The sequence below is a fragment of the Lepisosteus oculatus genome, chromosome 3 (assembly GCF_040954835.1).
Source record: "Lepisosteus oculatus isolate fLepOcu1 chromosome 3, fLepOcu1.hap2, whole genome shotgun sequence".
NCBI classification, from domain to species: Eukaryota; Metazoa; Chordata; class Actinopteri; order Semionotiformes; family Lepisosteidae; genus Lepisosteus; species Lepisosteus oculatus.
Genome location: NC_090698.1, coordinates 16,196,872 through 16,222,278, shown reverse-complemented (window position 1 = coordinate 16,222,278; position 25,407 = coordinate 16,196,872). Strand labels below are relative to the sequence as shown.

The following is a 25,407-nucleotide window of genomic DNA, read 5'->3' as shown; positions in this document are numbered from 1 at the left end:
TTTCAGCCCTGTATTCTGTATATTTAAAAGGTTTTTAATCCAAATGTTGGGGTAAAAACGTAAATGTCCTGTTTCCTCCCTGCTTGAGCAAGCGGAGACGCTCTGGGAAAAGTGCTCAGCGGTGCGGACGGATTTAGAACAGCTGAACAACAATGTAAAGTGTAGAAATGAATATCTGTATAATGTTGTATTTGAAATCGCTCTTTAATTCGAATAAATGGTATAAAGCTCACTGCGTTGTAGCTATTTCCATATTTTGTTCCGGTTCTGACTGAATAACTGCACAGTATCCGCCCTGTGTCCTGTTGGTTCTCGTTGCCATTATGGGTGATGTACTGTACAGTATTGGGTGGCGAGACTGTAAAGATATCAGAAGCACGGAGAAACTCTCTATAAAGTTAAACATTGTAATTATGTGTGTAAGGATTTAGGTCGCGCATCAGTTGACAGTTAAGACACTTTGGGAGAGCTGGTTTACAGGTGTTGCTCCTAATGCAACGTGACTTCAGTTCCTTTCAAAAACGTCTTCGGCTCATAAAACACCTCAATGTCCCCCCGACTCCCTCCCACCGCTAGAGGGGAGAAGTAAGAAGGATAAACCTATTTTGTAGCTATTAGTGCTTAATCTTAATCAGTGTTTTTATCATTGTGAAGGTCATTGTATGAAATTTGTATTATTTTATACTTGACATCTGACTGCTCCAAAAGCTTACACGATGTACAGTATTTTATCTAACGACAGTTTTCAATTTTTGGGCTTGGAATTAGGAGATACAACAGGGACACAATGAAGCTGTTTTACTTGGCTACTTTTCTGAGATAGATGTAAGGATGGAAAATGATTTTTAATTTTCCTTTAACAAACACTGCAACTACTTGCGGATCTCACTTCAGCCAGAAACTTTGTGAACCATGGATTAAAATGCACACAAACAACTTTCTGTTAACAATTAAAGAATTTATTAAGTCTCTGTGTATTCACAAAAAATGAAGGCTCTGTTATTTTCTGTTAACGTATCGTACACGTCCAGCCCTGTTGTTTCAGTAATCATTGAAGTGAAAGAATGTTGCAGGGGCTATGCTACTGCCAGTCTGATTGCAGTCCCTTCACCTTCTCTTCCTCCTAAAAAGCTTAAGAAAAGCAAAGCAGGAGGTACAGCTTCCCTCTACTCTCTCTGAAGGCTGTTCTTGAGTTGAGCTCTGAAACAGAAGGTATTTAAAAACATAATTTCAGTGTTGACTTACACACTTGGCCATCTTTGACTTCCCTGTCTTTACACAGGTGATATCACACTGCTTGGCTATCCCAGCAGGCATTGTGGGCATGCGATTTGTCAGGTACAGTATACTTAGTTACATCCAGTAGTTACCTCCCATTCCCATTTACAGCTTCTAGAAAAACTAACCACAACTGGAAGAAACAACATAGAAAACAAATATCACATAACGTTTCTGCTTTGTTTTTACCTCATTATCCTTCTGTTGTGTTTTAAATGAAGATGGAGAGGCACTCTCTGAGTCTCTTTTGAGTTTCTTTGGACTTTCTTTCATCTTCCTGGCACCGGTTTTCCTAAGGAGCTTCTTCCAGACACTACTAGCCTTTTCCTGTTCGACTTCCTTTTCTGTTGCCAAACCTTTAAGTTGTCCAACCATGGCTTCTATTTGTCCCGGTCGGGCACTGATGCTTTCAGTTTGTAAAGTGTCCTCTGGTTCTGTACTGATCATTGTGGGTTTTGGAGGGACATGAATTTCATTGTCTTCCTTCTCCCCGTTATCTGGTGGGAACTCGGATGTAAAAGATGAGATGTCATGGTTGCTGGTCTCCTTGTCCAGCTGCATGTCTTCTTCAGCTTGGACAGATATGAGACGGGTTTGTTTTTTTGCCTTTTTCTCTCTTTTATTTCCTCCTGCCCAAGCCTCCTTAGGGAATCTCTCCAATGCCGGGATCTTCTCCCCCATTTGCCGTTTCAAACACCGAGGATGATGTGGTCCTATTAAGGAGCCTTCACTCTGGGGTGGAAAATTACCAGAGTTGCACTTGGTGGGACTTTCTTCGCTGGTGGTAAAGGGCTCCTGCCTCACGTGAGCGATCTTACGGACGACCTGGAACCCCGAACCCTTCCTCACCTCTATGGCCCCATTCGTGATCCTTCTGCCATATGAGGCCTTTGGTCTGGGCTGACGTATACGAGGCAGCAGGTGTCCTGGGCAGCTGTTCATTGAAGCCTCCATCACTGTCGCCTTCACGGGCTCTGTCAAGGAGAGCACTGGAGGAGCTGGCTGTTCTGACATCTCGCCAAGCTCCTCAGCAGCGCCGGTCTCTTTGGCAGTCTGGGAATTGTTGCTGTCAAAAGGTATTCTGGGGTGTCCCTTTGCTGTACTTAAAGCATCCTGTTTAAACTCCTCCACCAGTGACAGGTCAGTCTGGGCCTTCTTGGCAAGGCCACGGACTCTGATCCGATGTGGATCTTCCGACAGTGGTCTTTTGGATAAAAATGGAAGGATGTCACGGCCAGGAGGGGTTTCACAGGGGGATACCTTAAGCATCTCATCTATTTTGGCCATAAGTCTGTCCCCATCTCTGGAAACATCGTCTTTCCTAATATGTTGTCTTCTTTTTGGCCCTTCAGAAACTGCTCTTTGGGTCAGGATCTCAGGGAAGAAGTCAGTGACGCCACCTTCCTTTATCCAAGAAGTTAAACAAAATACTTAGGCACATAAAAGACAGAATCACAATATATATGTATCAACATATATTACAAACATAAGCATGTATATACAATTTATTACACAGGCAAAGCCAAAACTTTTCTTATTGTATTTAAAACAAAACTTTTAAAACTGCTGGTATTAAAGTGACCCAGTGATGACGGGTCTCACTTGTGCTTTGGACCCCATCGCCCTTCCTCACCTCTGTAGCTCTGCTCTTCATCCTCCTGCCGTATGACGCCTTTGGTCTGGGTAGGCGTACACGAGACGGTGGTCCAGTGTCAGACCAGGGCTCCTTGCCACTGTCCTCGCAGGACCTGAGGGGCTCTGTCTGCTCCGCCTGTTTGTCTCGGCCAGGATGGGTTTCATTGGAGAAGTCGCTGAACATCTCTATTTCAGCAAAGTGTCTGTCCACATCTCTGGAGACACTGTCATTGCCACAATGTTTTCTTCTTTTTGGCCCCTCAGAAACTGTTTGTGGGGTCAGGATCTCAGAGAAGAGTTCAACAGTCTCCTTTTCAGAAGGTATTACTCTTTGTGTTACCTAAAAAGTTAAAAAGTCTCTACAAATATAAACCAGAACTACCGTGTATAATATCTCAATATGTATCTCTTAAACACAATACTGTACATCCAGTTTATTAAGTTGGCAAAGCCAGAATTTTTCCTAATGTTTTTTGCCCTTGCTGGTATTCAAGTGCCCCTGTGATGACGGGTCTCACTGGTGGTTTGGACCCCAACGCCCTTCCTCACCTCTGTACCTCCGCTCTTCTTCCTCCTGCCATATGAAGCCTTTGGTCTGGGTAGGCGTACACGAGACGGTGGTCCTGCGTCAGACCAGGGCTCCTTGCCACTGTCCTCGCAGGACATGAGGGGCTCTGTCTGCTCCGCCTGTTTGTCTTGGCCAGGATGGGTTTGACTGGACGAGTCGCTGAACATCTCCTCTATTTCAGCAATGAGTCTGTCCACATCTCCCGACAGATCACCATCATCCTTCTCAAACCGCTGTTTTCTTTTTGGCCCCTCAGAAATGGCTGTCGAGGTTTTGACATCCAGGCGGGGGTCAGCAGTCTGCTTTTGACTCATTTCGACTCCTCCTTTCTTTCTCTAAAGTGTCAAACAAAATTCCTAGTTTGAATATGAACGATTTTCTGGGTTTGTTTCCATTTTTTGTACATTTATGTGGCAGTAGAGGATACTGGAAACAATGTGAGACAGATTTGCCCCATAAGAAACTAATCTTATCCAGTAATTAAAGAGCTGATCATGGAGACGCATCCTTTTTCAACTTACCAAGCAATCTTCTGATTGTCTCGCCTTACACTCCACGGCTTTCACTCGGAGGTTGTTCCCCTCCTTGGCATCCATCTTGAAACCCCGCAGAAAATGATTTGGTTAACCTGAATAATTCAATACTGACATCTTATTTGTTAAACATTTAAATGAAAGACGACTTTGACTTTCAGTGTGCAATTTCTGTAAAAAAGTCTATTCTTGTACATAGAAGAGCAGTACCTTGAGTAAATAAGTGAAAAACGTCCTACCTTTATGTTTCAGATAAAATCAATATTTTGAGGCTTCTCTGTCTGAGAAAGTGTTCTCTTAAAACTTCTTCTTCATCTTCGACGACCTTCTTACCGCGTGTTAGCTTGAACTAAACGCGCTTAATAAGTTTATTTTCAACGCTGGCATAGTTACGAAGTGATGTAACAAAGTCTTAGTTCAACTCATCATATTACCAGTGATGACGTAATAAAGAGTCTGCCTTTCACCCAGCAAGACGGCATGGCAGCATTAGTGCGTTTCACTAATCGTTACTGTATTCAAAAGGTGCAAAACTAGTTTCATTTACCATGAATAACGATCGAAAACCTCCAAATCTTCATTAGCATGCCGCATGATTTACAGTTTTTCGGAATCAACAATTAATGCAAACACCTTTAGAATCTAAAAATCATGATAGTATTCGAGATGTGCAAAAAAACGTAGGTGATTCACTCTCCCTAGGTAAGAAATTTCCTGTAACGGTATAGTTAAAGACACCAGTATCACTAGCCTGTTTGCTAATTGACAAGCGTCCTACAGTGTGTAATTCTGAATTGGGTTCGTCCCCGGAATTGTGCGGAGCTAACGGTCGTGTGTTGTCATTGTAAAACTCCTCCAGGAGGGGGCTGTGTTCTCCTTCAGTACAGGCTCGGCACACTCACACTGTTCCTGTCATTAGTCGTCATTACCCGTCGCAATCATACAGTTGTTGCTGACCTCCGTTTTTTTTTTCAGCCCTGTATTCTGTATATTTAAAAGGTTTTTAATCCAAATGTTGGGGTAAAAACGTAAATGTCCTGTTTCCTCCCTGCTTGAGCAAGCGGAGACGCTCTGGGAAAAGTGCTCAGCGGTGCGGACGGATTTAGAACAGCTGAACAACAATGTGAAGTGTAGAAATGAATATCTGTATAATGTTGTATTTGAAATCGCTCTTTAATTCGAATAAATGGTATAAAGCTCACTGCGTTGTAGCTATTTCCATATTTTGTTCCGGTTCTGACTGAATAACTGCACAGTATCCGCCCTGTGTCCTGTTGGTTCTCGTTGCCATTATGGGTGATGTACTGTACAGTATTGGGTGGCGAGACTGTAAAGATATCAGAAGCACGGAGAAACTCTCTATAAAGTTAAACATTGTAAGTATGTGTGTAAGGATTTAGGTTGCGCATCAGTTGACAGTTAAGACACTTTGGGAGAGCTGGTTTACAGGTGTTGCTCCTAATGCAACGTGACTTCAGTTCCTTTCAAAAACGTCTTCGGCTCATAAAACACCTCAATGTCCCCCCGACTCCCTCCCACCGCTAGAGGGGAGAAGTAAGAAGGATAAACCTATTTTGTAGCTATTAGTGCTTAATCTTCATCAGTGTTTTTATCATTGTGAAGTTCATTGTATGAAATTTGTATTATTTAATACTTGCCATCTGACTGCTCCAAAAGCTTACACGATGTACAGTATTTTATCTAACGACAGTTTTCAATTTTTGGGCTTGGAATTAGGAGATACAACAGGGACACAATAAAGTTGTTTTACTTGGCTACTTTTCTGAGATAGATGTAAGGATGGAAAATGATTTTTAATTTTCCTTTAACAAACACTGCAACTACTTGCGGATCTCACTTCAGCCAGAAACTTTGTGAACCATGGATTAAAATGCACACAAACAACTTTCTGTTAACAATTAAAGAATTTATTAAGTCTCTGTGTATTCACAAAAAATGAAGGCTCTGTTATTTTCTGTTAACGTATCGTACACGTCCAGCCCTGTTGTTTCAGTAATCATTGAAGTGAAAGAATGTTGCAGGGGCTATGCTACTGCCAGTCTGATTGCAGTCCCTTCACCTTCTCTTCCTCCTAAAAAGCTTAAGAAAAGCAAAGCAGGAGGTACAGCTTCCCTCTACTCTCTCTGAAGGCTGTTCTTGAGTTGAGCTCTGAAACAGAAGGTATTTAAAAACATGATTTCAGTGTTGACTTACACACTTGGCCATCTTTGACTTCCCTGTCTTTACACAGGTGATATCACACTGCTTGGCTATCCCAGCAGGCATTGTGGGCATGCGATTTGTCAGGTACAGTATACTTAGTTACATCCAGTAGTTACCTCCCATTCCCATTTACAGCTTCTAGAAAAACTAACCACAACTGGAAGAAACAACATAGAAAACAAATATCACATAACGTTTCTGCTTTGTTTTTACCTCATTATCCTTCTGTTGTGTTTTAAATGAAGATGGAGAGGCACTCTCTGAGTCTCTTTTGAGTTTCTTTGGACTTTCTTTCATCTTCCTGGCACCGGTTTTCCTAAGGAGCTTCTTCCAGACACTACTAGCCTTTTCCTGTTCGACTTCCTTTTCTGTTGCCAAACCTTTAAGTTGTCCAACCATGGCTTCTATTTGTCCCGGTCGGGCACTGATGCTTTCAGTTTGTAAAGTGTCCTCTGGTTCTGTACTGATCATTGTGGGTTTTGGAGGGACATGAATTTCATTGTCTTCCTTCTCCCCGTTATCTGGTGGGAACTCGGATGTAAAAGATGAGATGTCATGGTTGCTGGTCTCCTTGTCCAGCTGCATGTCTTCTTCAGCTTGGACAGATATGAGACGGGTTTGTTTTTTTGTCTTTTTCTCTCTTTTATTTCCTCCTGCCCAAGCCTCCTTAGGGAAGCTCTCCAATGCCGGGATCTTCTCCTCCATTTGCCGTTTCACACACCGAGGATGATGTGGTCCTATTAAGGAGCCTTCACTCTGGGGTGGAAAATTACCAGAGTTGCACTTGGTGGGACTTTCTTCGCTGGTGGTAAAGGGCTCCTGCCTCACGTGAGCGATCTTACGGACGACCTGGAACCCCGAACCCTTCCTCACCTCTATGGCCCCATTCGTGATCCTTCTGCCATATGAGGCCTTTGGTCTGGGCTGACGTATACGAGGCAGCAGGTGTCCTGGGCAGCTGTTCATTGAAGCCTCCATCACTGTCGCCTTCACGGGCTCTGTCAAGGAGAGCACTGGAGGAGCTGGCTGTTCTGACATCTCGCCAAGCTCCTCAGCAGCGCCGGTCTCTTTGGCAGTCTGGGAATTGTTGCTGTCGAAAGGTATTCTGGGGTGTCCCTTTGCTGTACTTAAAGCATCCTGTTTAAACTCCTCCACCAGTGACAGGTCAGTCTGGGCCTTCTTGGCAAGGCCACGGACTCTGATCTGATGTGGATCTTCCGACAGTGGTCTTTTGGATAAAGATGGAAGGATGTCACGGCCAGGAGGGGTTTCACAGGGGGATACCTTAAGCATCTCATCTATTTTGGCCATAAGTCTGTCCCCATCTCTGGAAACATCGTCTTTCCTAATATGTTGTCTTCTTTTTGGCCCTTCAGAAACTGCTCTTTGGGTCAGGATCTCAGGGAAGAAGTCAGTGACGCCACCTTCCTTTATCCAAGAAGTTAAATAAAATACTTAGGCACATAAAAGACAGAATCACAATATATATGTATCAACATATATTACAAACATAAGCATGTATATACAATTTATTACACAGGCAAAGCCAAAACTTTTCTTATTGTATTTAAAACAAAACTTTTTTTTTGCTGGTATTAAAGTGACCCAGTGATGACGGGTCTCACTTGTGCTTTGGACCCCATCGCACTTCCTCACCTCTGTACCTCTGCTCTTCATCCTCCTGCCGTATGACGCCTTTGGTCTGGGTAGGCGTACACGAGACGGTGGTCCAGTGTCAGACCAGGGCTCCTTGCCACTGTCCTCGCAGGACCTGAGGGGCTCTGTCTGCTCCGCCTGTTTGTCTCGGCCAGGATGGGTTTCATTGGAGAAGTCGCTGAACATCTCTATTTCAGCAAAGTGTCTGTCCACATCTCTGGAGACACTGTCATTCCCACAATGTTTTCTTCTTTTTGGCCCCTCAGAAACTGTTTGTGGGGTCAGGATCTCAGAGAAGAGTTCAACAGTCTCCTTTTCAGAAGGTATTACTCTTTGTGTTACCTAAAAAGTTAAAAAGTCTCTACAAATATAAACCAGAACTACCGTGTATAATATCTCAATATGTATCTCTTAAACACAATACTGTACATCCAGTTTATTAAGTTGGCAAAGCCAGAATTTTTCCTAATGTTTTTTGCCCTTGCTGGTATTCAAGTGCCCCTGTGATGACGGGTCTCACTGGTGGTTTGGACCCCAACGCCCTTCCTCACCTCTGTACCTCCGCTCTTCTTCCTCCTGCCATATGAAGCCTTTGGTCTGGGTAGGCGTACACGAGACGGTGGTCCTGCGTCAGACCAGGGCTCCTTGCCACTGTCCTCGCAGGACATGAGGGGCTCTGTCTGCTCCGCCTGTTTGTCTTGGCCAGGATGGGTTTGACTGGACGAGTCGCTGAACATCTCCTCTATTTCAGCAATGAGTCTGTCCACATCTCCCGACAGATCACCATCATCCTTCTCAAACCGCTGTTTTCTTTTTGGCCCCTCAGAAATGGCTGTCGAGGTTTTGACATCCAGGCGGGGGTCAGCAGTCTGCTTTTGACTCATTTCGACTCCTCCTTTCTTTCTCTAAAGTGTCAAACAAAATTCCTAGTTTGAATATGAACGATTTTCTGGGTTTGTTTCCATTTTTTGTACATTTATGTGGCAGTAGAGGATACTGGAAACAATGTGAGACAGATTTGCCCCATAAGAAACTAATCTTATCCGGTAATTAAAGAGCTGATCATGGAGACGCATCCTTTTTCAACTTACCAAGCAATCTTCTGATTGTCTCGCCTTACACTCCACGGCTTTCACTCGGAGGTTGTTCCCCTCCTTGGCATCCATCTTGAAACCCCGCAGAAAATGATTTGGTTAACCCGAATAATTCAATACTGACATCTTATTTGTTAAACATTTAAATGAAAGACGACTTTGACTTTCAGTGTGCAATTTCTGTAAAAAAGTCTATTCTTGTACATAGAAGAGCAGTACCTTGAGTAAATAAGTGAAAAACGTCCTACCTTTATGTTTCAGATAAAATCAATATTTTGAGGCTTCTCTGTCTGAGAAAGTGTTCTCTTAAAACTTCTTCTTCATCTTCGACGACCTTCTTACCGCGTGTTAGCTTGAACTAAACGCGCTTAATAAGTTTATTTTCAACGCTGGCATAGTTACGAAGTGATGTAACAAAGTCTTAGTTCAACTCATCATATTACCAGTGATGACGTAATAAAGAGTCTGCCTTTCACCCAGCAAGACGGCATGGCAGCATTAGTGCGTTTCACTTATCGTTACTGTATTCAAAAGGTGCAAAGCTAGTTTCATTTACCATGAATAACGATCGAAAACCTCCAAATCTTCATTAGCATGCCGCATGAATTACAGTTTTTCGGAATCAACAATTAATGCAAACACCTTTAGAATCTAAAAATCATGATAGTATTCGAGATGTGCAAAAAAACGTAGGTGATTCACTCTCCCTAGGTAAGAAATTTCCTGTAACGGTATAGTTAAAGACACCAGTATCACTAGCCTGTTTGCTAATTGACAAGCGTCCTACAGTGTGTAATTCTGAATTGGGTTCGTCCCCGGAATTGTGCGGAGCTAACGGTCGTGTGTTGTCATTGTAAAACTCCTCCAGGAGGGGGCTGTGTTCTCCTTCAGTACAGGCTCGGCACACTCACACTGTTCCTGTCATTAGTCGTCATTACCCGTCGCAATCATACAGTTGTTGCTGACCTCCGTTTTTTTTTCAGCCCTGTATTCTGTATATTTAAAAGGTTTTTAATCCAAATGTTGGGGTAAAAACGTAAATGTCCTGTTTCCTCCCTGCTTGAGCAGGCGGAGACGCTCTGGGAAAAGTGCTCAGCGGTGCGGACGGATTTAGAACAGCTGAACAACAATGTGAAGTGTAGAAATGAATATCTGTATAATGCTGTATTTGAAATCGCTCTTTAATTCGAATAAATGGTATAAAGCTCACTGCGTTGTAGCTATTTCCATATTTTGTTCCGGTTCTGACTGAATAACTGCACAGTATCCGCCCTTGTGTCCTGTTGGTTCTCGTTGCCATTATGGGTGATGTACTGTACAGTATTGGGTGGCGAGACTGTAAAGATATCAGAAGCACGGAGGAACTCTCTATAAAGTTAAACATTGTAAGTATGTGTGTAAGGATTTAGGTCGCGCATCAGTTGACAGTTAAGACACTTTGGGAGAGCTGGTTTACAGGTGTTGCTCCTAATGCAACGTGACTTCAGTTCCTTTCAAAAACGTCTTCGGCTCATAAAACACCTCAATGTCCCCCCGACTCCCTCCCACCGCTAGAGGGGAGAAGTAAGAAGGATAAACCTATTTTGTAGCTATTAGTGCTTAATCTTAATCAGTGTTTTTATCATTGTGAAGGTCATTGTATGAAATTTGTATTATTTAATACTTGACATCTGACTGCTCCAAAAGCTTACACGATGTACAGTATTTTATCTAACGACAGTTTTCAATTTTTGGGCTTGGAATTAGGAGATACAACAGGGACACAATGAAGTTGTTTTACTTGGCTACTTTTCTGAGATAGATGTAAGGATGGAAAATGATTTTTAATTTTCCTTTAACAAACACTGCAACTACTTGCGGATCTCACTTCAGCCAGAAACTTTGTGAACCATGGATTAAAATGCACACAAACAACTTTCTGTTAACAATTAAAGAATTTATTAAGTCTCTGTGTATTCACAAAAAATGAAGGCTCTGTTATTTTCTGTTAACGTATCGTACACGTCCAGCCCTGTTGTTTCAGTAATCATTGAAGTGAAAGAATGTTGCAGGGGCTATGCTACTGCCAGTCTGATTGCAGTCCCTTCACCTTCTCTTCCTCCTAAAAAGCTTAAGAAAAGCAAAGCAGGAGGTACAGCTTCCCTCTACTCTCTCTGAAGGCTGTTCTTGAGTTGAGCTCTGAAACAGAAGGTATTTAAAAACATAATTTCAGTGTTGACTTACACACTTGGCCATCTTTGACTTCCCTGTCTTTACACAGGTGATATCACACTGCTTGGCTATCCCAGCAGGCATTGTGGGCATGCGATTTGTCAGGTACAGTATACTTAGTTACATCCAGTAGTTACCTCCCATTCCCATTTACAGCTTCTAGAAAAACTAACCACAACTGGAAGAAACAACATAGAAAACAAATATCACATAACGTTTCTGCTTTGTTTTTACCTCATTATCCTTCTGTTGTGTTTTAAATGAAGATGGAGAGGCACTCTCTGAGTCTCTTTTGAGTTTCTTTGGACTTTCTTTCATCTTCCTGGCACCGGTTTTCCTAAGGAGCTTCTTCCAGACACTACTAGCCTTTTCCTGTTCGACTTCCTTTTCTGTTGCCAAACCTTTAAGTTGTCCAACCATGGCTTCTATTTGTCCCGGTCGGGCACTGATGCTTTCAGTTTGTAAAGTGTCCTCTGGTTCTGTACTGATCATTTTGGGTTTTGGAGGGACATGAATTTCATTGTCTTCCTTCTCCCCGTTATCTGGTGGGAACTCGGATGTAAAAGATGAGATGTCATGGTTGCTGGTCTCCTTGTCCAGCTGCATGTCTTCTTCAGCTTGGACAGATATGAGACGGGTTTGTTTTTTTGTCTTTTTCTCTCTTTTATTTCCTCCTGCCCAAGCCTCCTTAGGGAATCTCTCCAATGCCGGGATCTTCTCCCCCATTTGCCGTTTCAAACACCGAGGATGATGTGGTCCTATTAAGGAGCCTTCACTCTGGGGTGGAAAATTACCAGAGTTGCACTTGGTGGGACTTTCTTCGCTGGTGGTAAAGGGCTCCTGCCTCACGTGAGCGATCTTACGGACGACCTGGAACCCCGAACCCTTCCTCACCTCTATGGCCCCATTCGTGATCCTTCTGCCATATGAGGCCTTTGGTCTGGGCTGACGTATACGAGGCAGCAGGTGTCCTGGGCAGCTGTTCATTGAAGCCTCCATCAATGTCGCCTTCACAGGCTCTGTCAAGGAGAGCACTGGAGGAGCTGGCTGTTCTGACATCTCGCCAAGCTCCTCAGCAGCGCAGGTCTCTTTGGCAGTCTGGGAATTGTTGCTGTCGAAAGGTATTCTGGGGTGTCCCTTTACTGTACTTAAAGCATCCTGTTTAAACTCCTCCACCAGTGACAGGTCAGTCTGGGCCTTCTTGGCAAGGCCACGGACTCTTATCTGATGTGGATCTTCCGACAGTGGTCTTTTGGATAAAAATGGAAGGATGTCACGGCCAGGAGGGGTTTCACAGGGGGATACCTTAAGCATCTCATCTATTTTGGCCATAAGTCTGTCCCCATCTCTGGAAACATCGTCTTTCCTAATATGTTGTCTTCTTTTTGGCCCTTCAGAAACTGCTCTTTGGGTCAGGATCTCAGGGAAGAAGTCAGTGACGCCACCTTCCTTTATCCAAGAAGTTAAATAAAATACTTAGGCACATAAAAGACAGAATCACAATATATATGTATCAACATATATTACAAACATAAGCATGTATATACAATTTATTACACAGGCAAAGCCAAAACTTTTCTTATTGTATTTAAAACAAAACTTTTTTTTTGCTGGTATTAAAGTGACCCAGTGATGACGGGTCTCACTTGTGCTTTGGACCCCATCGCACTTCCTCACCTCTGTACCTCTGCTCTTCATCCTCCTGCCGTATGACGCCTTTGGTCTGGGTAGGCGTACACGAGACGGTGGTCCAGTGTCAGACCAGGGCTCCTTGCCACTGTCCTCGCAGGACCTGAGGGGCTCTGTCTGCTCCGCCTGTTTGTCTCGGCCAGGATGGGTTTCATTGGAGAAGTCGCTGAACATCTCTATTTCAGCAAAGTGTCTGTCCACATCTCTGGAGACACTGTCATTCCCACAATGTTTTCTTCTTTTTGGCCCCTCAGAAACTGTTTGTGGGGTCAGGATCTCAGAGAAGAGTTCAACAGTCTCCTTTTCAGAAGGTATTACTCTTTGTGTTACCTAAAAAGTTAAAAAGTCGCTACAAATATAAACCAGAACTACCGTGTATAATATCTCAATATGTATCTCTTAAACACAATACTGTACATCCAGTTTATTAAGTTGGCAAAGCCAGAATTTTTCCTAATGTTTTTTGCCCTTGCTGGTATTCAAGTGCCCCTGTGATGACGGGTCTCACTGGTGGTTTGGACCCCAACGCCCTTCCTCACCTCTGTACCTCCGCTCTTCTTCCTCCTGCCATATGAAGCCTTTGGTCTGGGTAGGCGTACACGAGACGGTGGTCCTGCGTCAGACCAGGGCTCCTTGCCACTGTCCTCGCAGGACATGAGGGGCTCTGTCTGCTCCGCCTGTTTGTCTTGGCCAGGATGGGTTTGACTGGACGAGTCGCTGAACATCTCCTCTATTTCAGCAATGAGTCTGTCCACATCTCCCGACAGATCACCATCATCCTTCTCAAACCGCTGTTTTCTTTTTGGCCCCTCAGAAATGGCTGTCGAGGTTTTGACATCCAGGCGGGGGTCAGCAGTCTGCTTTTGACTCATTTCGACTCCTCCTTTCTTTCTCTAAAGTGTCAAACAAAATTCCTAGTTTGAATATGAACGATTTTCTGGGTTTGTTTCCATTTTTTGTACATTTATGTGGCAGTAGAGGATACTGGAAACAATGTGAGACAGATTTGCCCCATAAGAAACTAATCTTATCCGGTAATTAAAGAGCTGATCATGGAGACGCATCCTTTTTCAACTTACCAAGCAATCTTCTGATTGTCTCGCCTTACACTCCACGGCTTTCACTCGGAGGTTGTTCCCCTCCTTGGCATCCATCTTGAAACCCCGCAGAAAATGATTTGGTTAACCCGAATAATTCAATACTGACATCTTATTTGTTAAACATTTAAATGAAAGACGACTTTGACTTTCAGTGTGCAATTTCTGTAAAAAAGTCTATTCTTGTACATAGAAGAGCAGTACCTTGAGTAAATAAGTGAAAAACGTCCTACCTTTATGTTTCAGATAAAATCAATATTTTGAGGCTTCTCTGTCTGAGAAAGTGTTCTCTTAAAACTTCTTCTTCATCTTCGACGACCTTCTTACCGCGTGTTAGCTTGAACTAAACGCGCTTAATAAGTTTATTTTCAACGCTGGCATAGTTACGAAGTGATGTAACAAAGTCTTAGTTCAACTCATCATATTACCAGTGATGACGTAATAAAGAGTCTGCCTTTCACCCAGCAAGACGGCATGGCAGCATTAGTGCGTTTCACTAATCGTTACTGTATTCAAAAGGTGCAAAACTAGTTTCATTTACCATGAATAACGATCGAAAACCTCCAAATCTTCATTAGCATGCCGCATGAATTACAGTTTTTCGGAATCAACAATTAATGCAAACACCTTTAGAATCTAAAAATCATGATAGTATTCGAGATGTGCAAAAAAACGTAGGTGATTCACTCTCCCTAGGTAAGAAATTTCCTGTAACGGTATAGTTAAAGACACCAGTATCACTAGCCTGTTTGCTAATTGACAAGCGTCCTACAGTGTGTAATTCTGAATTGGGTTCGTCCCCGGAATTGTGCGGAGCTAACGGTCGTGTGTTGTCATTGTAAAACTCCTCCAGGAGGGGGCTGTGTTCTCCTTCAGTACAGGCTCGGCACACTCACACTGTTCCTGTCATTAGTCGTCATTACCCGTCGCAATCATACAGTTGTTGCTGACCTCCGTTTTTTTTTCAGCCCTGTATTCTGTATATTTAAAAGGTTTTTAATCCAAATGTTGGGGTAAAAACGTAAATGTCCTGTTTCCTCCCTGCTTGAGCAAGCGGAGACGCTCTGGGAAAAGTGCTCAGCGGTGCGGACGGATTTAGAACAGCTGAACAACAATGTGAAGTGTAGAAATGAATATCTGTATAATGCTGTATTTGAAATCGCTCTTTAATTCGAATAAATGGTATAAAGCTCACTGCGTTGTAGCTATTTCCATATTTTGTTCCGGTTCTGACTGAATAACTGCACAGTATCCGCCCTTGTGTCCTGTTGGTTCTCGTTGCCATTATGGGTGATGTACTGTACAGTATTGGGTGGCGAGACTGTAAAGATATCAGAAGCACGGAGGAACTCTCTATAAAGTTAAACATTGTAAGTATGTGTGTTAGGATTTAGGTCGCGCATCAGTTGACAGTTAAGACACTTTGGGAGAGCTGGTTTACAGGTGTTGCTCCTAATGCAACGTGACTTCAGTTCCTTTCAAAAACGTCTTCGGCTCATAAAACACCTCAATGTCCCCCCGACTCCCTCCCACCGCTAGAGGGGAGAAGTAAGAAGGATAAACCTATTTTGTAGCTATTAGTGCTTAATCTTAATCAGTGTTTTTATCATTGTGAAGGTCATTGTATGAAATTTGTATTATTTAATACTTGACATCTGACTGCTCCAAAAGCTTACACGATGTACAGTATTTTATCTAACGACAGTTTTCAATTTTTGGGCTTGGAATTAGGAGATACAACAGGGACACAATGAAGTTGTTTTACTTGGCTACTTTTCTGAGATAGATGTAAGGATGGAAAATGATTTTTAATTTTCCTTTAACAAACACTGCAACTACTTGCGGATCTCACTTCAGCCAGAAACTTTGTGAACCATGGATTAAAATGCACACAAACAACTTTCTGTTAACAATTAAAGAATTTATTAAGTCTCTGTGTATTCACAAAAAATGAAGGCTCTGTTATTTTCTGTTAACGTATCGTACACGTCCAGCCCTGTTGTTTCAGTAATCATTGAAGTGAAAGAATGTTGCAGGGGCTATGCTACTGCCAGTCTGATTGCAGTCCCTTCACCTTCTCTTCCTCCTAAAAAGCTTAAGAAAAGCAAAGCAGGAGGTACAGCTTCCCTCTACTCTCTCTGAAGGCTGTTCTTGAGTTGAGCTCTGAAACAGAAGGTATTTAAAAACATAATTTCAGTGTTGACTTACACACTTGGCCATCTTTGACTTCCCTGTCTTTACACAGGTGATATCACACTGCTTGGCTATCCCAGCAGGCATTGTGGGCATGCGATTTGTCAGGTACAGTATACTTAGTTACATCCAGTAGTTACCTCCCATTCCCATTTACAGCTTCTAGAAAAACTAACCACAACTGGAAGAAACAACATAGAAAACAAATATCACATAACGTTTCTGCTTTGTTTTTACCTCATTATCCTTCTGTTGTGTTTTAAATGAAGATGGAGAGGCACTCTCTGAGTCTCTTTTGAGTTTCTTTGGACTTTCTTTCATCTTCCTGGCACCGGTTTTCCTAAGGAGCTTCTTCCAGACACTACTAGCCTTTTCCTGTTCGACTTCCTTTTCTGTTGCCAAACCTTTAAGTTGTCCAACCATGGCTTCTATTTGTCCCGGTCGGGCACTGATGCTTTCAGTTTGTAAAGTGTCCTCTGGTTCTGTACTGATCATTGTGGGTTTTGGAGGGACATGAATTTCATTGTCTTCCTTCTCCCCGTTATCTGGTGGGAACTCGGATGTAAAAGATGAGATGTCATGGTTGCTGGTCTCCTTGTCCAGCTGCATGTCTTCTTCAGCTTGGACAGATATGAGACGGGTTTGTTTTTTTGTCTTTTTCTCTCTTTTATTTCCTCCTGCCCAAGCCTCCTTAGGGAATCTCTCCAATGCCGGGATCTTCTCCCCCATTTGCCGTTTCAAACACCGAGGATGATGTGGTCCTATTAAGGAGCCTTCACTCTGGGGTGGAAAATTACCAGAGTTGCACTTGGTGGGACTTTCTTCGCTGGTGGTAAAGGGCTCCTGCCTCACGTGAGCGATCTTACGGACGACCTGGAACCCCGAACCCTTCCTCACCTCTATGGCCCCATTCGTGATCCTTCTGCCATATGAGGCCTTTGGTCTGGGCTGACGTATACGAGGCAGCAGGTGTCCTGGGCAGCTGTTCATTGAAGCCTCCATCAATGTCGCCTTCACAGGCTCTGTCAAGGAGAGCACTGGAGGAGCTGGCTGTTCTGACATCTCGCCAAGCTCCTCAGCAGCGCAGGTCTCTTTGGCAGTCTGGGAATTGTTGCTGTCGAAAGGTATTCTGGGGTGTCCCTTTACTGTACTTAAAGCATCCTGTTTAAACTCCTCCACCAGTGACAGGTCAGTCTGGGCCTTCTTGGCAAGGCCACGGACTCTTATCTGATGTGGATCTTCCGACAGTGGTCTTTTGGATAAAAATGGAAGGATGTCACGGCCAGGAGGGGTTTCACAGGGGGATACCTTAAGCATCTCATCTATTTTGGCCATAAGTCTGTCCCCATCTCTGGAAACATCGTCTTTCCTAATATGTTGTCTTCTTTTTGGCCCTTCAGAAACTGCTCTTTGGGTCAGGATCTCAGGGAAGAAGTCAGTGACGCCACCTTCCTTTATCCAAGAAGTTAAATAAAATACTTAGGCACATAAAAGACAGAATCACAATATATATGTATCAACATATATTACAAACATAAGCATGTATATACAATTTATTACACAGGCAAAGCCAAAACTTTTCTTATTGTATTTAAAACAAAACTTTTTTTTTGCTGGTATTAAAGTGACCCAGTGATGACGGGTCTCACTTGTGCTTTGGACCCCATCGCACTTCCTCACCTCTGTACCTCTGCTCTTCATCCTCCTGCCGTATGACGCCTTTGGTCTGGGTAGGCGTACACGAGACGGTGGTCCAGTGTCAGACCAGGGCTCCTTGCCACTGTCCTCGCAGGACCTGAGGGGCTCTGTCTGCTCCGCCTGTTTGTCTCGGCCAGGATGGGTTTCATTGGAGAAGTCGCTGAACATCTCTATTTCAGCAAAGTGTCTGTCCACATCTCTGGAGACACTGTCATTCCCACAATGTTTTCTTCTTTTTGGCCCCTCAGAAACTGTTTGTGGGGTCAGGATCTCAGAGAAGAGTTCAACAGTCTCCTTTTCAGAAGGTATTACTCTTTGTGTTACCTAAAAAGTTAAAAAGTCGCTACAAATATAAACCAGAACTACCGTGTATAATATCTCAATATGTATCTCTTAAACACAATACTGTACATCCAGTTTATTAAGTTGGCAAAGCCAGAATTTTTCCTAATGTTTTTTGCCCTTGCTGGTATTCAAGTGCCCCTGTGATGACGGGTCTCACTGGTGGTTTGGACCCCAACGCCCTTCCTCACCTCTGTACCTCCGCTCTTCTTCCTCCTGCCATATGAAGCCTTTGGTCTGGGTAGGCGTACACGAGACGGTGGTCCTGCGTCAGACCAGGGCTCCTTGCCACTGTCCTCGCAGGACATGAGGGGCTCTGTCTGCTCCGCCTGTTTGTCTTGGCCAGGATGGGTTTGACTGGACGAGTCGCTGAACATCTCCTCTATTTCAGCAATGAGTCTGTCCACATCTCCCGACAGATCACCATCATCCTTCTCAAACCGCTGTTTTCTTTTTGGCCCCTCAGAAATGGCTGTCGAGGTTTTGACATCCAGGCGGGGGTCAGCAGTCTGCTTTTGACTCATTTCGACTCCTCCTTTCTTTCTCTAAAGTGTCAAACAAAATTCCTAGTTTGAATATGAACGATTTTCTGGGTTTGTTTCCATTTTTTGTACATTTATGTGGCAGTAGAGGATACTGGAAACAATGTGAGACAGATTTGCCCCATAAGAAACTAATCTTATCCGGTAATTAAAGAGCTGATCATGGAGACGCATCCTTTTTCAACTTACCAAGCAATCTTCTGATTGTCTCGCCTTACACTCCACGGCTTTCACTCGGAGGTTGTTCCCCTCCTTGGCATCCATCTTGAAACCCCGCAGAAAATGATTTGGTTAACCCGAATAATTCAATACTGACATCTTATTTGTTAAACATTTAAATGAAAGACGACTTTGACTTTCAGTGTGCAATTTCTGTAAAAAAGTCTATTCTTGTACATAGAAGAGCAGTACCTTGAGTAAATAAGTGAAAAACGTCCTACCTTTATGTTTCAGATAAAATCAATATTTTGAGGCTTCTCTGTCTGAGAAAGTGTTCTCTTAAAACTTCTTCTTCATCTTCGACGACCTTCTTACCGCGTGTTAGCTTGAACTAAACGCGCTTAATAAGTTTATTTTCAACGCTGGCATAGTTACGAAGTGATGTAACAAAGTCTTAGTTCAACTCATCATATTACCAGTGATGACGTAATAAAGAGTCTGCCTTTCACCCAGCAAGACGGCATGGCAGCATTAGTGCGTTTCACTAATCGTTACTGTATTCAAAAGGTGCAAAACTAGTTTCATTTACCATGAATAACGATCGAAAACCTCCAAATCTTCATTAGCATGCCGCATGAATTACAGTTTTTCGGAATCAACAATTAATGCAAACACCTTTAGAATCTAAAAATCATGATAGTATTCGAGATGTGCAAAAAAACGTAGGTGATTCACTCTCCCTAGGTAAGAAATTTCCTGTAACGGTATAGTTAAAGACACCAGTATCACTAGCCTGTTTGCTAATTGACAAGCGTCCTACAGTGTGTAATTCTGAATTGGGTTCGTCCCCGGAATTGTGCGGAGCTAACGGTCGTGTGTTGTCATTGTAAAACTCCTCCAGGAGGGGGCTGTGTTCTCCTTCAGTACAGGCTCGGCACACTCACACTGTTCCTGTCATTAGTCGTCATTACCCGTCGCAATCATACAGTTGTTGCTGACCTCCGTTTTTTTTTTCAGCCCTGTATTCTGTATATTTAAAAGGTTTTTAATCCAAATGTTGGGGTAAAAACGTAAATGTCCTGTTTCCTCCCTGCTTGAGCAAGCGGAGACGCTCTGGGAAAAGTGCTCAGCGGTGCGGACGGATTTAGAACAGCTGAACAACAATGTGAAGTGTAGAAATGAATATCTGTATAATGCTGTATTTGAAATCGCTCTTTAATTCGAATAAATGGTATAAAGCTCACTGCGTTGTAGCTATTTCCATATTTTGTTCCGGTTCTGACTGAATAACTGCACAGTATCCGCCCTTGTGTCCTGTTGGTTCTCGTTGCCATTATGGGTGATGTACTGTACAGTATTGGGTGGCGAGACTGTAAAGATATCAGAAGCACGGAGGAACTCTCTATAAAGTTAAACATTGTAAGTATGTGTGTTAGGATTTAGGTCGCGCATCAGTTGACAGTTAAGACACTTTGGGAGAGCTGGTTTACAGGTGTTGCTCCTAATGCAACGTGACTTCAGTTCCTTTCAAAAACGTCTTCGGCTCATAAAACACCTCAATGTCCCCCCGACTCCCTCCCACCGCTAGAGGGGAGAAGTAAGAAGGATAAACCTATTTTGTAGCTATTAGTGCTTAATCTTAATCAGTGTTTTTATCATTGTGAAGGTCATTGTATGAAATTTGTATTATTTAATACTTGACATCTGACTGCTCCAAAAGCTTACACGATGTACAGTATTTTATCTAACGACAGTTTTCAATTTTTGGGCTTGGAATTAGGAGATACAACAGGGACACAATGAAGTTGTTTTACTTGGCTACTTTTCTGAGATAGATGTAAGGATGGAAAATGATTTTTAATTTTCCTTTAACAAACACTGCAACTACTTGCGGATCTCACTTCAGCCAGAAACTTTGTGAACCATGGATTAAAATGCACACAAACAACTTTCTGTTAACAATTAAAGAATTTATTAAGTCTCTGTGTATTCACAAAAAATGAAGGCTCTGTTATTTTCTGTTAACGTATCGTACACGTCCAGCCCTGTTGTTTCAGTAATCATTGAAGTGAAAGAATGTTGCAGGGGCTATGCTACTGCCAGTCTGATTGCAGTCCCTTCACCTTCTCTTCCTCCTAAAAAGCTTAAGAAAAGCAAAGCAGGAGGTACAGCTTCCCTCTACTCTCTCTGAAGGCTGTTCTTGAGTTGAGCTCTGAAACAGAAGGTATTTAAAAACATAATTTCAGTGTTGACTTACACACTTGGCCATCTTTGACTTCCCTGTCTTTACACAGGTGATATCACACTGCTTGGCTATCCCAGCAGGCATTGTGGGCATGCGATTTGTCAGGTACAGTATACTTAGTTACATCCAGTAGTTACCTCCCATTCCCATTTACAGCTTCTAGAAAAACTAACCACAACTGGAAGAAACAACATAGAAAACAAATATCACATAACGTTTCTGCTTTGTTTTTACCTCATTATCCTTCTGTTGTGTTTTAAATGAAGATGGAGAGGCACTCTCTGAGTCTCTTTTGAGTTTCTTTGGACTTTCTTTCATCTTCCTGGCACCGGTTTTCCTAAGGAGCTTCTTCCAGACACTACTAGCCTTTTCCTGTTCGACTTCCTTTTCTGTTGCCAAACCTTTAAGTTGTCCAACCATGGCTTCTATTTGTCCCGGTCGGGCACTGATGCTTTCAGTTTGTAAAGTGTCCTCTGGTTCTGTACTGATCATTGTGGGTTTTGGAGGGACATGAATTTCATTGTCTTCCTTCTCCCCGTTATCTGGTGGGAACTCGGATGTAAAAGATGAGATGTCATGGTTGCTGGTCTCCTTGTCCAGCTGCATGTCTTCTTCAGCTTGGACAGATATGAGACGGGTTTGTTTTTTTGTCTTTTTCTCTCTTTTATTTCCTCCTGCCCAAGCCTCCTTAGGGAATCTCTCCAATGCCGGGATCTTCTCCCCCATTTGCCGTTTCAAACACCGAGGATGATGTGGTCCTATTAAGGAGCCTTCACTCTGGGGTGGAAAATTACCAGAGTTGCACTTGGTGGGACTTTCTTCGCTGGTGGTAAAGGGCTCCTGCCTCACGTGAGCGATCTTACGGACGACCTGGAACCCCGAACCCTTCCTCACCTCTATGGCCCCATTCGTGATCCTTCTGCCATATGAGGCCTTTGGTCTGGGCTGACGTATACGAGGCAGCAGGTGTCCTGGGCAGCTGTTCATTGAAGCCTCCATCAATGTCGCCTTCACAGGCTCTGTCAAGGAGAGCACTGGAGGAGCTGGCTGTTCTGACATCTCGCCAAGCTCCTCAGCAGCGCAGGTCTCTTTGGCAGTCTGGGAATTGTTGCTGTCGAAAGGTATTCTGGGGTGTCCCTTTACTGTACTTAAAGCATCCTGTTTAAACTCCTCCACCAGTGACAGGTCAGTCTGGGCCTTCTTGGCAAGGCCACGGACTCTTATCTGATGTGGATCTTCCGACAGTGGTCTTTTGGATAAAAATGGAAGGATGTCACGGCCAGGAGGGGTTTCACAGGGGGATACCTTAAGCATCTCATCTATTTTGGCCATAAGTCTGTCCCCATCTCTGGAAACATCGTCTTTCCTAATATGTTGTCTTCTTTTTGGCCCTTCAGAAACTGCTCTTTGGGTCAGGATCTCAGGGAAGAAGTCAGTGACGCCACCTTCCTTTATCCAAGAAGTTAAATAAAATACTTAGGCACATAAAAGACAGAATCACAATATATATGTATCAACATATATTACAAACATAAGCATGTATATACAATTTATTACACAGGCAAAGCCAAAACTTTTCTTATTGTATTTAAAACAAAACTTTTTTTTTGCTGGTATTAAAGTGACCCAGTGATGACGGGTCTCACTTGTGCTTTGGACCCCATCGCACTTCCTCACCTCTGTACCTCTGCTCTTCATCCTCCTGCCGTATGACGCCTTTGGTCTGGGTAGGCGTACACGAGACGGTGGTCCAGTGTCAGACCAGGGCTCCTTGCCACTGTCCTCGCAGGACCTGAGGGGCTCTGTCTGCTCCGCCTGTTTGTCTCGGCCAGGATGGGTTTCATTGGAGAAGTCGCTGAACATCTCTATTTCAGCAAAGTGTCTGTCCACATCTCTGGAGACACTGTCATTCCCACAATGTTTTCTTCTTTTTGGCCCCTCAGAAACTGTTTGTGGGGTCAGGATCTCAGAGAAGAGTTCAACAGTCTCCTTTTCAGAAGGTATTACTCTTTGTGTTACCTAAAAAGTTAAAAAGTCTCTACAAATATAAACCAGAACTACCGTGTATAATATCTCAGTATGTATCTCTTAAACACAATACTGTACATCCAGTTTATTAAGTTGGCAAAGCCAGAATTTTTCCTAATGTTTTTTGCCCTTGCTGGTATTCAAGTGCCCCTGTGATGATGGGTCTCACTGGTGGTTTGGACCCCAACGCCCTTCCTCACCTCTGTACCTCCGCTCTTCTTCCTCCTGCCATATGAAGCCTTTGGTCTTGGTAGGCGTACACGAGACGGTGGTCCTGCGTCAGACCAGGGCTCCTTGCCACTGTCCTCGCAGGACATGAGGGGCTCTGTCTGCTCCGCCTGTTTGTCTTGGCCAGGATGGGTTTGACTGGACGAGTCGCTGAACATCTCCTCTATTTCAGCAATGAGTCTGTCCACATCTCCCGACAGATCACCATCATCCTTCTCAAACCGCTGTTTTCTTTTTGGCCCCTCAGAAATGGCTGTCGAGGTTTTGACATCCAGGCGGGGGTCAGCAGTCTGCTTTTGACTCATTTCGACTCCTCCTTTCTTTCTCTAAAGTGTCAAACAAAATTCCTAGTTTGAATATGAACGATTTTCTGGGTTTGTTTCCATTTTTTGTACATTTATGTGGCAGTAGAGGATACTGGAAACAATGTGAGACAGATTTGCCCCATAAGAAACTAATCTTATCCGGTAATTAAAGAGCTGATCATGGAGACGCATCCTTTTTCAACTTACCAAGCAATCTTCTGATTGTCTCGCCTTACACTCCACGGCTTTCACTCGGAGGTTGTTCCCCTCCTTGGCATCCATCTTGAAACCCCGCAGAAAATGATTTGGTTAACCCGAATAATTCAATACTGACATCTTATTTGTTAAACATTTAAATGAAAGACGACTTTGACTTTCAGTGTGCATATTTCTGTAAAAAAGTCTATTCTTGTACATAGAAGAGCAGTACCTTGAGTAAATAAGTGAAAAACGTCCTACCTTTATGTTTCAGATAAAATCAATATTTTGAGGCTTCTCTGTCTGAGAAAGTGTTCTCTTAAAACTTCTTCTTCATCTTCGACGACCTTCTTACCGCGTGTTAGCTTGAACTAAACGCGCTTAATAAGTTTATTTTCAACGCTGGCATAGTTACGAAGTGATGTAACAAAGTCTTAGTTCAACTCATCATATTACCAGTGATGACGTAATAAAGAGTCTGCCTTTCACCCAGCAAGACGGCATGGCAGCATTAGTGTGTTTCACTAATCGTTACTGTATTCAAAAGGTGCAAAACTAGTTTCATTTACCATGAATAACGATCGAAAACCTCCAAATCTTCATTAGCATGGCGCATGAATTACAGTTTTTCGGAATCAACAATTAATGCAAACACCTTTAGAATCTAAAAATCATGATAGTATTCGAGATGTGCAAAAAAACGTAGGTGATTCACTCTCCCTAGGTAAGAAATTTCCTGTAACGGTATAGTTAAAGACACCAGTATCACTAGCCTGTTTGCTAATTGACAAGTGTCCTACAGTGTGTAATTCTGAATTGGGTTCGTCCCCGGAATTGTGCGGAGCTAACGGTCGTGTGTTGTCATTGTAAAACTCCTCCAGGAGGGGGCTGTGTTCTCCTTCAGTACAGGCTCGTCACACTCACACTGTTCCTGTCATTAGTCGTCATTACCCGTCGCAATCATACAGTTGTTGCTGACCTCCGTTTTTTTTTCAGCCCTGTATTCTGTATATTTAAAAGGTTTTTAATCCAAATGTTGGGGTAAAAACGTAAATGTCCTGTTTCCTCCCTGCTTGAGCAGGCGGAGACGCTCTGGGAAAAGTGCTCAGCGGTGCGGACGGATTTAGAACAGCTGAACAACATGTGAAGTGTAGAAATGAATATCTGTATAATGTTGTATTTGAAATCGCTCTTTAATTCGAATAAATGGTATAAAGCTCACTGCGTTGTAGCTATTTCCATATTTTGTTCCGGTTCTGACTGAATAACTGCACAGTATCCGCCCTGTGTCCTGTTGGTTCTCGTTGCCATTATGGGTGATGTACTGTACAGTATTGGGTGGCGAGACTGTAAAGATATCAGAAGCACGGAGAAACTCTCTATAAAGTTAAACATTGTAATTATGTGTGTAAGGATTTAGGTCGCGCATCAGTTGACAGTTAAGACACTTTGGGAGAGCTGGTTTACAGGTGTTGCTCCTAATGC

General features: G+C 43.2%; 5 protein-coding genes and 2 long non-coding RNA genes across 8 annotated transcripts in view; 1 reads left to right on the top strand and 6 right to left on the bottom strand.

Annotated features, from left to right (window-relative positions):
- The window catches only part of c3h5orf34 (chromosome 3 C5orf34 homolog), an 89,284-nt gene that overhangs the window by 41,232 nt on the left and 22,645 nt on the right, over positions 1 to 25,407 (top strand). The gene's annotated exons all lie outside the window — the stretch shown is intronic.
- LOC138237692 (uncharacterized) lies at positions 938 to 2,687 on the bottom strand. The gene is made up of 2 exons (XM_069186953.1): positions 1,468 to 2,687; positions 938 to 1,200 (listed from the first exon to the last, which is right to left on the bottom strand). Exons 1-2 carry the CDS (start codon positions 2,563 to 2,565, stop codon positions 1,108 to 1,110), a joined length of 1,191 nt encoding a protein of 396 aa, XP_069043054.1. The 5' UTR covers positions 2,566 to 2,687; the 3' UTR covers positions 938 to 1,107.
- On the bottom strand, positions 2,926 to 4,542 carry LOC138237696 (uncharacterized). 2 transcript variants are annotated; one of them, XR_011189046.1, is made up of 4 exons: positions 4,254 to 4,542; positions 4,003 to 4,077; positions 3,463 to 3,816; positions 2,926 to 3,253 (listed from the first exon to the last, which is right to left on the bottom strand). It is a non-coding gene; the product is annotated as an uncharacterized lncRNA (long non-coding RNA). The 2 variants fall into 2 exon arrangements; XR_011189045.1 differs by lacking the exon at positions 2,926 to 3,253 and having other exon boundaries at positions 3,333 to 3,816.
- On the bottom strand, positions 5,921 to 9,348 carry LOC138237687 (uncharacterized). Its single transcript, XM_069186945.1, has 6 exons — positions 9,236 to 9,348; positions 8,985 to 9,059; positions 8,445 to 8,798; positions 7,894 to 8,235; positions 6,451 to 7,665; positions 5,921 to 6,183 (listed from the first exon to the last, which is right to left on the bottom strand). The coding sequence occupies exons 2-6, from the start codon at positions 9,057 to 9,059 to the stop codon at positions 6,091 to 6,093; spliced, it is 2,079 nt and encodes a 692-aa protein (XP_069043046.1). The 5' UTR covers positions 9,236 to 9,348; the 3' UTR covers positions 5,921 to 6,090.
- LOC138237694 (uncharacterized) lies at positions 10,903 to 11,683 on the bottom strand. The gene is made up of 2 exons (XR_011189043.1): positions 11,433 to 11,683; positions 10,903 to 11,165 (listed from the first exon to the last, which is right to left on the bottom strand). It is a non-coding gene; the product is annotated as an uncharacterized lncRNA (long non-coding RNA).
- On the bottom strand, positions 15,885 to 19,567 carry LOC107076521 (uncharacterized). The gene is made up of 6 exons (XM_069186944.1): positions 19,200 to 19,567; positions 18,949 to 19,023; positions 18,409 to 18,762; positions 17,858 to 18,199; positions 16,415 to 17,629; positions 15,885 to 16,147 (listed from the first exon to the last, which is right to left on the bottom strand). Exons 2-6 carry the CDS (start codon positions 19,021 to 19,023, stop codon positions 16,055 to 16,057), a joined length of 2,079 nt encoding a protein of 692 aa, XP_069043045.1. The 5' UTR covers positions 19,200 to 19,567; the 3' UTR covers positions 15,885 to 16,054.
- Positions 20,868 to 24,311, bottom strand: LOC138237688 (uncharacterized). The gene is made up of 6 exons (XM_069186946.1): positions 24,184 to 24,311; positions 23,932 to 24,006; positions 23,392 to 23,745; positions 22,841 to 23,182; positions 21,398 to 22,612; positions 20,868 to 21,130 (listed from the first exon to the last, which is right to left on the bottom strand). Exons 2-6 carry the CDS (start codon positions 24,004 to 24,006, stop codon positions 21,038 to 21,040), a joined length of 2,079 nt encoding a protein of 692 aa, XP_069043047.1. The 5' UTR covers positions 24,184 to 24,311; the 3' UTR covers positions 20,868 to 21,037.

Excerpts from the sequence above, each read along its gene's own strand:
- LOC138237692 (XM_069186953.1), bottom strand. The coding sequence starts at position 2,565 with ATGGCCAAAATAGATGAGATGCTTAAGGTATCCCCCTGTGAAACCCCT. Across the intron at positions 1,201-1,467 it reads CACAACAGAAGGATAATGAG|AGCTCAACTCAAGAACAGCC; the intron begins GTAAAAACAAAG and ends CTTCTGTTTCAG.
- LOC138237687 (XM_069186945.1), bottom strand. The coding sequence starts at position 9,059 with ATGGATGCCAAGGAGGGGAACAACCTCCGAGTGAAAGCCGTGGAGTGT. Across the intron at positions 8,799-8,984 it reads GACAATCAGAAGATTGCTTG|AGAAAGAAAGGAGGAGTCGA; the intron begins GTAAGTTGAAAA and ends TTGACACTTTAG. Across the intron at positions 8,236-8,444 it reads AGAAGAGCGGAGGTACAGAG|GTAACACAAAGAGTAATACC; the intron begins GTGAGGAAGGGC and ends TTAACTTTTTAG.
- LOC107076521 (XM_069186944.1), bottom strand. The coding sequence starts at position 19,023 with ATGGATGCCAAGGAGGGGAACAACCTCCGAGTGAAAGCCGTGGAGTGT. Across the intron at positions 18,200-18,408 it reads AGAAGAGCGGAGGTACAGAG|GTAACACAAAGAGTAATACC; the intron begins GTGAGGAAGGGC and ends TTAACTTTTTAG. Across the intron at positions 16,148-16,414 it reads CACAACAGAAGGATAATGAG|AGCTCAACTCAAGAACAGCC; the intron begins GTAAAAACAAAG and ends CTTCTGTTTCAG.
- LOC138237688 (XM_069186946.1), bottom strand. The coding sequence starts at position 24,006 with ATGGATGCCAAGGAGGGGAACAACCTCCGAGTGAAAGCCGTGGAGTGT. Across the intron at positions 23,746-23,931 it reads GACAATCAGAAGATTGCTTG|AGAAAGAAAGGAGGAGTCGA; the intron begins GTAAGTTGAAAA and ends TTGACACTTTAG. Across the intron at positions 21,131-21,397 it reads CACAACAGAAGGATAATGAG|AGCTCAACTCAAGAACAGCC; the intron begins GTAAAAACAAAG and ends CTTCTGTTTCAG.